At 33.8% G+C, this 12,075-nt stretch overlaps 1 protein-coding gene across 1 annotated transcript in view; it reads left to right on the top strand.

The window, feature by feature from the left end:
* Positions 1 to 12,075, top strand: part of COL4A3 (collagen type IV alpha 3 chain) — a 71,497-nt gene that overhangs the window by 20,282 nt on the left and 39,140 nt on the right. Inside the window, exons 8-19 of the mRNA XM_039350912.1 lie at positions 756 to 782; positions 1,644 to 1,721; positions 2,601 to 2,663; positions 3,927 to 3,962; positions 4,082 to 4,123; positions 5,585 to 5,662; positions 7,263 to 7,325; positions 7,998 to 8,054; positions 8,364 to 8,408; positions 9,075 to 9,128; positions 9,708 to 9,749; positions 11,680 to 11,767. Of these exons, the coding sequence (XP_039206846.1) occupies positions 756 to 782; positions 1,644 to 1,721; positions 2,601 to 2,663; positions 3,927 to 3,962; positions 4,082 to 4,123; positions 5,585 to 5,662; positions 7,263 to 7,325; positions 7,998 to 8,054; positions 8,364 to 8,408; positions 9,075 to 9,128; positions 9,708 to 9,749; positions 11,680 to 11,767 (673 nt within the window). The remainder of the gene's footprint in view (positions 1 to 755; positions 783 to 1,643; positions 1,722 to 2,600; positions 2,664 to 3,926; positions 3,963 to 4,081; positions 4,124 to 5,584; positions 5,663 to 7,262; positions 7,326 to 7,997; positions 8,055 to 8,363; positions 8,409 to 9,074; positions 9,129 to 9,707; positions 9,750 to 11,679; positions 11,768 to 12,075) is intronic.

Below are 12,075 nucleotides of genomic sequence, written 5' to 3'. Positions count from 1 at the left end.
CAAACTTGGCAACTTAAAGATTTCAGTTCCCAGCATACCCTAGTGCAGGAGTAGGCTATGCTGACTCAGGAATTCTGGGAGTTGAAGTCCACGAGTCATAAAAGAGCCGAGGTTGCCTATCCCTGCCCTAATGAGTCTGACAGGGGAATTCTTGGTATTGAAGTCCACATATCTTAAAGTTGCTAAGTTTAAGAAACACTGGTCTAAATATTTCTTGAATTGGAAAGTATAGGATTCATAATACTTACCTGTATCCCAGTGGTGGGATTCAAATATATGAACAACCGGTTCTCTGTGTGATGCTGCTTCTGGGACTCGTTCTGGGCCTGGGCAACAAAAAATTAGCTACCAGTTCTGCCAAAGTGGGGTGAACGGCTGAATCCCACTACTGCCCTATCCTATTATCTTACCTTGTCTTCTTTTAAGCCTTTACTATATAAATACTAATGTCAGGAAAAATGAAGTGAAGAGAACAAGTTTGGGGGAAACAAAGAGAGAGTTGACATATGCCTTCGTGTTCTTCATAATACACTATCAGGAATAGTTGCAAGATGTTTACTTCTGACCAATCATAAATATAGAATCAATTAGACAATGACTTATTTTTCCTCATTTCCTGTAGTTTTGTCATTTTCAGTGGTCTTTTGTAGCAGTTGGAGATATTTGGTAATTTTGAATATTTCACTGGATATCTAGGTCCCTATTTTAGAAATGTGCATTTCTTCTTTTTTTATAATGTGTTTCTCTCTATCTAGGGTTCTAAGGGCATCAAAGGAGAAAAGGTAAAACACTGAACCTATAAAAAGAGAAATAATGATCTACATTAGCCTAGGAACATGGGTATTCATTCTTAACTAGAATGAAACCAAAATATTGACATAAGCCCTACTCTTCCTTATTTGGGATTGAAGTTGAATGGAAGATGTAGTTTTGTTGGGACATTCACAATACATAGTTTGCCACTTCCCCCCCCCTTACTCCCCCTGCAGACACTTGTTTTCATTTGCTTTCATTAAATCATTTCATTGCCTCTTATTTTATTGCATTCTGCTCAATGTTTTATCAATCTTGCTATCATTTTATCAATATTATTTCTTTATTTCCTATATATGCCACTCTTTCTCTGGGAGCTGAAACCAATATTCATAGGAGTCAGCCCTAATTTATCTCCATAGCAAAGAAACCCTTTTGAGTAGCTTGGACTGAAATAGAATAATTGAACTGCTTTGCTCCGTGGCTGGCTGGGAATTTGACCTTGAGTACCAATTTCAATACATTGATTGCGCAAAATTATGTTGATGTGCTTGTGTATTTTCATCCATTGATAAAATATGGAGAGGGGAGAGTAAGCACAATATTTACAAGATTACGTTACATTTAGAACAACTATACAATATTATTTCTATGTTATGGTATCTGCTCATGACAAAAACATTAATTAATCTCATGGAAATTTCAGGCATGTTGTGAATGAAAGGAATAAGCATGAAGAAGGGAAGATTATATCTCTAGTTTTCTGTTACCAGCTATGTCTAATTACCATTAAACAGTTAATCAAAATATATTTGCTACATTTATCTGATACTTTTAATTCTGCCATTCTGATCAATGGAATGTTTTTTTTTTTTCATTTAATTCTTAAGGGAGCTTCTAATGGGTTCAATCAAAGTTACAGTTTTTCTAAAGGAGATCGTGGATTGCCAGGAATGCCTGGATTTCAGGTAAGCTTGTTCTGAAAAATAATTGTAGAAAAAATGAAGATATATATTCGGTTTAATTGGAATTGTAAATCACAGAATCTTTATTTAAATTAGAATAACTTTATATCATGCAAATCAAGATTTTTGAAGTCAGGAGCTAATGGGTTTATTCATTATGTATCCAAAAAAAGAGGATCACCAGGTATACATTTTGTAGGCCCCAAGGAAGAAAAAAAGAGGAGGTGTGGTCCCTAGTCTAAAAATGTCTTGCCAATAGATGATCACTAGAATATCTAATTATAATAATGGCAATCTTATATACTACTGTCTTGAACCTACTACAATTCAGATTACTTGGAACTCCAATTCTGAATTTTTTTTCACTTTAAATAAAACTTCAGTATCAGTAGGTATACAAATGAATACAATAATCACACATAACACCAAGCTGTTCTATGATAATTGTGGTTTACAAGTTTATTTAGTACATCAGATATAAACATAACACATTACACTTAATGCTATTTGCACTCCCAATTTTAAACCAGAGTCTTTCATTCTTAAAAATGTTTCCTCTTTGCTTTCGATCTTTGTTATGAGCTAGGTTCAAAGGGTTGGATATTATGCTTAAAAGGTTCTTTTCTTCTCATTTTCCATTCAATAAACAAATTTTTTCAGAAAATCTGCTTTTATAAATATAAAGGAACTTTAGGGTCAATATCAATGTCAGTACTTTATATATTATAATTTAAAATGCTATTCTGTGCATAAACAAAGTATTACTTAGTGGAAATAAAGTCACTACATGTATTAATTAACTTGAATATATGTTAATGGGGAAGAAAAAATAAGAATATTAATGATTGATATAAATGTTAAATAATGATTTATCTCTTAAAGGGTGAGCCAGGATTTCAAGGATTACCTGGGACAATTGGACCACAAGGCCCTCCAGGTTTTCCAGTAAGAATTTTTTTTATATAGAAATAGAATGTAATATTTTATTCTACTTGGAAGCTGAATGTAATATTTTGTTATCTCAAAGATACATTTTTATACATTTATTTATATACATTTATATAGCTTTTATACAAACCTTCATTAATATGTTAAAGCTTAGCCAGTTTTTCTCATACCTTCTTCCTTTCTTATCAGAATGCTGTTGTCCCATTCAGTTTGCCTGGGAACTGTCTCTTGTTTGGGGAACTATTTTTTATTTTGTCTTCTTCGAAATGTTTTCATAGTATCTTACTACAAACTGCATAAGCAAAATCTTCCTAAGCAAATTGTTTTACCTTTGAGTGGTTCTTGCAAATTTCATCATTTATATACAGTATGTCTATTCACATAAACAGATAATGTTCTATATTATCTGTGACATTATTTAAACATTGCATTATATACTAATGACAATTTATTAGCATTTTTATTTCTTTATTAAATTTCACATATTGCAAATTAAATACATATACTTCTACATCTTACAGTTCTAGTAAGTTCACAATAACTAAAAATATTTAAACATTTTTCCATTCATGGTAAATTTAAATTAAATTAAAACACAGAACATAACCTGGTCTACATCAAAAATCATTTCAAGGCCTATCAGAATAATTCCCTTTTCACTTGTTTTCTGAAAAGCTATTAAGAATGAAGCCAATCTCATCTCCAAAAGGACACAATTCCAGAGAACTAGGGCTATAAAGGAGAAACTTGCCTTTGGGCCTCAGCCCTCTTCACTTGTGGAATATTTGTAACTTTTCTTGGAAAAGGAACCAAGATGTCAATCTATATAGAGCTTTATAGATTAAAATATTGATTCCTTCTGATGCCAGGGTAGGTTCACAATTGGTGCTGCATGGTGATAGCATCAGGTGTCTGACAAAATATGAATTGCATATAAAGTGCATTCCAGTAGTCTAGATCCATGGGGAGGAATGCATGAATCATTGAAGCAAGTAGCTCCAAGTAGACCCACAGCTGGCCAGTTTCCTGTCTTTTGACTCTGCCTGTTTTTCCAGCAGTGCCCTGTCGGTCCAGGAAGCCTATATTTTGATAGAGTGATACAAGTTCTTCAATTAATGTGGTATTAGATAGCACCCATATTCTCATACTTCCAGTAAAGTATTGTACAGAAAACATTAACATTTGCCATTTTTCTCTATTCTTATAATGCATTTATAGCGAAAAATAAATCCACTTTTATTTGTGTTTTGCACATTTTAGGGCATAATAGGAAGAGCAGGACCTCCAGGGCCCAAGGTATTGTTAGAATTATTATAAATGAATAATACAAATACTTATCCTAGCATCATTTACTCATGGTGTCATCATTGTTTTAGACTTTTGAATGCATTTTAAATGAAGACTTTGCTTTCTAGGGTATCATGGGTGTTAATGTTATTGGATCCAAAGGAATAAAAGTAAGTGTACATAATTTTCTCACTCTTACTATTATTAAACTAACAATTGTTTCAGCTTTCCCACTAATTGAACATTCATCAATATGATGGAGTAAGTCTTCTTTTTGCAGTCATTTAGTTTCTTCTGCAACATTATAAACCTATTGCAACCACAATTGAGCCCAAATTTTCTGTTGCTAAGCAAGACAGTTGTTAAATGAGTTTTGCCCATTTTATGAGAGACCTTCCTTGCCATATGTGTTAAGTGAAGCACTGAATTTCTTAAGTTAGAAACACAGTTGTTAAGTGGATCTGGCTACCCTATTGACTTTACTTGTCAGAAAGTTGCAAGAAGTGACCACATGACCCCAGGGTACTGCAATTAGCATGAATATGAACTAATTGCCAAGCACTAAATTTTGATTACATGACCATGGGGATGTTTCAATTATGTGAAAACAGTCATAATTTACTTTATTTGTTGCTATTGTAACTTCAAACAGTCACTAAACAAATAGTTATAAGTCAAGGACCACCTGTATCCCATTATTAGAAAGCATTTATAAAAAGGGGGGGGCGGTAGAGGAGACAGACAAGGGCTAGGCAGTTATTTTTAATGAAATCCATCAGTCTGCAGCCAGCGTGCAATCAGTTCCAGAAGACAGCCTAATAAAGGGGCAGGGAGAAATTACATTCTTATGGTATTGTACTCCTACAGTAGAGGAATGGTGAGTAGACATCATTTAAGATTACATATAAATGAATTTTGATTTGAACACCAGCTATAGTAAAATAAACTTCTTCTATATTATTAATGTAGAGTTAACCTGAAATAAATTCATAGTCAGTAAGCTATTGTATGGAGAATTAATTCTGAAGAACCTTGGAGCAATTATCTAATTAAACTGGGTTTGTGTAAATTAACTTTGTTTGAAATATATTTTTAATCACTACAACTGTAGGATAAGATTGGTTGGATTTATTTGATGCGGTCCATTACTATTTCCAGTAAATTAAATACAAAGGATATAGTTTTTAATAATATTGCTCTTTTTTATTCAATAAACATAAAAATCAGTTTAAGTTGAATCTATGAATTACAGGAACCAATAATTTTCTTAATTTGGTGATAAAAACATATTTGTCTACCCTACTGCTGTTCTGTAAGTATGTTTCTCAAATGCTATTCTTTAGCATGCATCATGCTACGTCTCCTAATCATACATGGAAATAATGAAAAGTAGAAGAAAAGCCTGTTGTGTCAAGGCAATATTTGAGCATTCTGTGCCTCATAATGGCTAAGGATTTGCATCCAGGAAGCTCGTAGATCATGAGGCCAAATAAAACCTACTTGTGTTAAGAATTAGTTGGTAGGCATGCAGACTGTTAACCAATGATGGTTATATTCCATTAATTTATCTTATATTAATTTATCAAATCCATTTTAACAACATTTTATTATTATTATTATTATTATTTCAGGGTGATTGTGGACTAATAGGTCCTCCTGGACCAAGTGGAACAGTTATTATAACATTAACTGGAGCAGAAAATACAACGGTAACAACATAATATTGTTAAGATTCAGTACAGTATGCAGTGCTGTATTTATATGGCTCTTTGGGAAATTCTATGTATAAAGAGATGATTTCTAGCTCATGTCATTATATTGTGTATTTGCCATAAATCCCATTTTCAGTGTAATATGTAACTTTTTAATTATCTTCAAATTATCTATTATATTCTAAATATATTCTTTGTTAGAAAATTCAGTGAACACAAAACCAGAGATACCTAAAACCCAACTAGACCTTAGTCTATTTGTTGGGAATCAATATCAAATAGCAATTTCTTAATTTTTCACAGCAGCAATATTCCAGCATATCCTAGAAGAAAGGCTTGCAAGATATTTCCAATACAGAGTAAGAAATGGTGCATTATGATAGACTTCATTATTCAGATAATGCCCTTTATATTCCACACAGATATTTTAATAAATGAAATCTGGAATTAGATTTAGAATTAGGTTGCTAATGCATGATGTTTGTTACCATTTAGGGAAAGAAAGTATCTCCTTCATCATATCAGGCTGTCCCACCTAACCAAGATAGCTATGGGAGATGCAATAGGACTGCTTTCAGCAATATTATTATCACCACCCTCTCTTCCTTCCTTCCTTCCTTCCTTCCTTCCTTCCTTCCTTCCTTCCTTCCTTCCTTCCTTCCTTCCTTCCTTCCTTCTTTCCTAACAGTATCAAAAATAGGCTAAAAAAGAATATACTTTCCTCTTCTTGCTGAATGTCCCAAAGATGCTTTTTCATGAGGCAACTGGACTTCTTTGTTTTTCTTTGAAGACGTTTTGCTTCTCATTCAAGAAGCTTCTTCAGCACTGGGCTGAAGAAGCTTCTTGGATGAGAAGCGAAACATCTTCAGACAAAACAAGAAAGTCCAGTTGCCTCATGAAATGGCATCTGGATGACTGAGAATCTCCATAGACTTCTTGCTGAATGGACGAAGGTGAAAAGCAATTTAAACTTAGCAAATGATGTTTCATCTACAGTGGCCTAGAGAGTTTGAAGGTGACAAGAAACAATTGGCATCAGACCATATTTTGAAGTATCGCTCTTAAAAAATGCACCACTGGGAAAAATAACATGAATGGGTATTGCATTGAGAGAAAAAGAATTAGATTCAAAGACTGCATATAAATGAACAACTGATGAACTCATGCAAATAACTTAATGCTCAAGTTGTATGTAATTGATTGGTTTCTAAGTCTGGGAACAAACTAGGAGTTATTCTTCTGTTGTTTAATATTCATTGGAGGGGTGGAAATGGTGCTGCCAGAATAGATTATCAGAAAGCAGATCCCTCTCTGTAGGACACAAATTCTGAATTCATATCTTTAAAGGGAAAAAAAACCTTCACAGGTTCTGCCCTGCCATTTCTTCCTCCTCCCTGTCCTTTAAAAGAATGAAAAAAAGAATAAAAGTCTTTTAAAAGAATGAAAATACTAGCTTGGCTTCAGCTTTGATCTGCAGAAAAACCTTTTTAAAACAGGAAAGGGAAGAGGAAGAGAAGATACCAGTGCTGCTGCTTGATAAGAGAATGGTGAGAAAAAGCACAGAGAATAAAGAGTAACTTTAAGGCCTTTGTTACAGGAATTAAAAGGAGATAAAGGAGACCAAGGTTCTCCAGGACGTCCCGGACTCCCAGGAGAACCAGTAAGTTGTTCTTAATCATTATTTCAGTTGCCACCAAAACTCTCCATTATAATAAATCTATCTTTTCTTTTGTGAGCTATCAGTTATGAGCACATTTCCATTTTCATGACTTTGATCAAGTCAGGGAGGATCATAAATACCAAGGAAAGGACCTTAGATACACAGAATAAAGAATGTCCACCTGACTTTACACCCACAGAATAAAGAATGTCCACCTGACTTTATTTATCTACATACTGCAAAATGAAAAAGCAAACATTAAAACTACAATTACCAAAACAAAGAACAAGCAGTAATGGAAACAAAGGGGGGGAGGAAACAAAGCAGAAGGAATAATGCTTGGTCATTTAAGTGCAGCAGATACCAGCACGTTATTTGCTTAAAAAAATGTTGAATGGTAAATGTTAATTAATATTTTATATATACTTTCTGAATATTTCTGTGGAGGCATCTTCTATTGCACCTAAGTCAGTTCCTCCAAGAAAAAAAAAATCCAGAATTCTGTGACATTAAATATTGCATTACAAATTTTCTGTTGCTAGAAAAAATTAAAATTTATTAATAGCAGCATTTGTATTTTCCAGATGTTGAAGTATTAATTCAGTTTTGCAACTTGTATGTTCAGTGTATTAACATGAATTAAAATCTATTATTTGGGGGAAATCTCTTTAGGGTTTACATGGTGATTCCCATACTATAAAAGGAGACCCAGGACCACCTGGTCATCAGGTACACATAACTCTTCTTTTTTTTTTAATGACAAACCTTCATGAAAACTTTCATATTGTTGTGGAAACTATTTTCAATCCCATATTTAAATTTATGTGTGTTAGTTGCCAATTTTGGATGGAGAATATTGGACCTTCATTTCTATGTATTCCATTCATTAAATCATGCTTTATTAGATTTAAATAGTGTGCTTTAGTACAAGTTTAAAAAATATTATTAATTTATTTGTGCAGCAATAATAGTTATCATATGCTGTTCTATATCATACTGTATACTACTTACTGTTCCTTTTATTGTTTCTTTTATTAGGGCAGGGCAGGCAAGAATGGTGCTCCTGGCTCACCTGGCCTGCGGGTAACAAGAAAATATTGAAATTATTTTATGTCATAAATTTATGATTAGTTATTACATTCAGACACAGAAAGAGCGAGAGACAGACATACACACGCTGCCCTACTCTCATGACTATAGTAGCAAAATTTCAGGCTTGGAAAAGCAATGTATTATTGGCAAAAAAATAACTTACATAACAATGTTCAAATTACAGAGAGGAGATTTATTAAATTCTAAGATCAGAAAACGGTCAAGTAGAAGTGTGACTGTGGTTGAGTAAGGTTGCAAAAAACTGCCCCTTCAAAAGATTGAGTGTATTCCTTGCAGCTTCTTTGAATAACACCATGGATTCCCGACTTCAGTAGGTAAAGGAAGCCAAACTAGGTAATCCAAACTAAACTGCTCTGGGAGAGACAAATAGAAAATAAATCAAAACCAAAATCTAAAATCTAGAAGGAAATGTTAAACAGTAGAATGTCTGAAATATTAGATTAATTATAGAAGAGAAAATAAAATGGAAAACAAAAAAATAGATAAAGAATGGAGTTCAAAGTAAATAATTAAAGGAGAATTGGTCTGTCCAGTTAAGGATTGTTTTTCAAAATAATATTATGAACAGGAATATGGCATTTAGAGTTTACAGTATGAGAATGTTAAACTCATTTAATACCTCTTATATTTCTGCAGGGAGAAAAAGGTCAAAATGGTTTGCTAGGATTGCCTGGAAAAGTTGGAACTAAGGTAAGAAATGGAGAGAGATTTTTCCAATATTTGGTTTCCCTGATCAAGCACTATTCATTAATTTGGATTTAATTGTTCATTCCATGTACAATGTCATCCAATTAGCCTATTTCCATTTATATGTCAGAAAGAAGGAAAAATACTAAATGTAATTCTAGAATAATAGTTGGAAATGGTTTGCAAAGGGTTGGATATAATAAATCCCTTGTTTTTACTCTTGTATACTTTCTCCATTAAAGTAATATACTTTATTACTAACTATTCTGTAATGTTATTGATTTTTACCACAATAGTATAAAAAGCTTTTGCAGAAATAAATCTGCAAGGAAACCTGAGAAACAAATGGATAACTATAAGTAAAACAAGCCATGAATATAATAACTAGTCACAGAAAAAGGTAGTCAATCCAGAAGCATTTAGAAAAATTTAAGTTAAAATTGATTCTAATTGTTAAACATCCATTCTTTTAAACATGATTTTCAAATAGCTTCAAATTCTGTCACTTACATAAATCCTACAAGAAATTGCAGTATTTTTCATAATTATTTCAACCTAAGTGGTTTTTATGTTTTTTTGCAGGGGATAAAAGGTGAAGTTGGTCCTATGGGAAATGAAGGTCCAGTAAGTATTAAATATATGTGCTGTAACATTTTGTTGCAATAAGTTTAAATCATTTATTTATAATATTTATAAACTGCCCCAATCAATACAGACTCTGGATGGTGTAAGAAAATGCAAAACAAAACAACAACAATAATAATAACAACAACAATAACAATAATCAGCACAGACTGACTAAAAGCAGTGGCATGACAAAGTAGTAGTAACGGTGCATTGGAAAATCTGCAAGAAATATCATTTGCCTGCAAGAGAGAACTGGTGGGACCATAAAATAGAGAAAGTCGTAGAAAATGAAGAAGTTAAATTGCTCTGGGACTTTAGAATTGAAACAGACAAGCATCTTTCACATAACTCCCTGGACTTAACAAATGTTAATAAGAAAGCCAAAAAGTCTGGATAGTGGCAGTGCCTGGAGACAGCAGAATAGAAGAGAAAGAATTGGAAAAGATAACAAAATGCAAAGACCTACAAATAGAAATAGAATGACTATGGCAAAGGCAAGCAATGGTAGTACCAAACATAATAGGCGCCTTGAGTCCAATCCCAAAATAACTGGAGCACCACTTGAACACCATTGGTGTTGACAAATTTGCCATCACTCAATTGCAAAAGGCGGCTTTACTGGGAACAGCTTTCATCCTGTGACAATTTCTGTAACACCATAAAACATCCAGATCTGCCCATCCCAGGTCCTTAGTAAGGACTCGATAGGTAGACAAAAATGCCAAACTCAGTCTGAATAATAATAATAATAATAATAATAATAATAATAATAATAATAATAATAATAATAATAATAATGATCAACTAATTGAGATGGTTGTCCAAACAAAACTAAGAGCTTTGTAAAAGAATGGAGAATTAGAACTTCTGAGGGTAAGGTCTTGCATATTATAAAGTGTAGGCCACCAATGAGAAGTCCTACCATCTAGTCCAGTGGTTCTCAACCTTTTTAATGCCGCAACCCCCAACCGGTCATAAGTGGAGGACTACTCAACTGGTGCAGCACCGTTTGCAGAATGGGACTTTTGGCGGGCTCAGCAGGGCAGAGACAGCCTGGACAATTCCTATTGGCTTTTGAAAGCCAATAGAATTAGACTCTGTTCAAGAGAGTCTATTCTATTGGCTTTCAACAACCAGTAGAATAAAAGGGAGTAGCACAGCTAAGGAAAAGGGAAAAAAATGGCGGACTGTGTTGTTTGGCGACCCCCGTGAAATGGTCGTTCAACCCCAAATGGGATCCCGACCCACAGGTTGAAAACCACTGATCTAGTCCATATCCATGAACCTCTTAAGAAGGGAAAACCTTGAATAGGGCCTCCTTCAATGTCTGATCTGAACAGACAGATTCTATTTTGATCTGAACAGACAGATTCTATTCTAAATGGTAAATAGTGCATCAGATGAATTTCTCCCTATTTGTTTGAATCCCCGAGCCATGAACCAACACTTTTAGAGGAAATACAATCCATCAAGAGTAACAACCAGGACTCTTGTGTACCATTATTCTTTTTGTCTTTCGATGAGTTGAACCTGAATTTTTATCAGTGCTTGGTTATTTCCATGTCTGAGTTTTGCCTCTATGCTCCATTCCCTTAACTACTAAAAGAAACCAGGTAGCAACTTGAGTTCAGCTACAAATTATGGATTATTACACCATAATCTGTATTAAACACATCAATCTAAATATAAACTTAATGATGAACTGTTTGGAGGTTGCTTTCTTCAGCTATAAAGCCACAAAAGAAAAAAGTCTTTTCAGAAGTATCTGAAATTCATCCTAGAATATTATTATAGAACATTCATCTTAGAATATCACACCATTTATTATACCAGCTATTATTGCTAATGAACGTCATTCTTCACTTCACTGTTGAACTTCTTTCCTTTTCTTTTTCTCTCCATCTTTTTGTCTGTCCTTCTTTTTAAGACTGAATATTATGATGGCATGCCTGGAATAAAAGGAAATAAGGGCTTCTTAGGATCTCCAGGACCTAAAGGTCAGCGTGGACCAATAGGTAAGAGACTATCAGTTTTAGGAGGAACTAACCATGCTGCTCAGAAAAAGCATCTTGCATAGTAAATTATTGTCAACGCTATAATGTTACAAAGTAAGTGGAAGGGAAGAAAAAACAATATTTTTAAAATATTATTTCCCAGTCTCAGGAATCCTCATGCAGTTTCAGTGCACATTGATTTTGTTCATATACATGGTGTGTGTGTGTGTGTGTGTGTGTGTGTGTGTGTGTGTGTGTGAGAGAGAGAGAGAGAGAGAGAGAGAGAGAGAGAGAGAGAGAGAGAGAGAGAGAGAGAGAGAGAAGTATCT

This window comes from Crotalus tigris, unplaced genomic scaffold (assembly GCF_016545835.1).
Source record: "Crotalus tigris isolate CLP2741 ecotype Arizona unplaced genomic scaffold, ASM1654583v1 scf7180000018364.571795, whole genome shotgun sequence".
Classification (NCBI taxonomy): Eukaryota; Metazoa; Chordata; class Lepidosauria; order Squamata; family Viperidae; genus Crotalus; species Crotalus tigris.
This window is presented reverse-complemented; position numbering and strand designations above follow the sequence as displayed.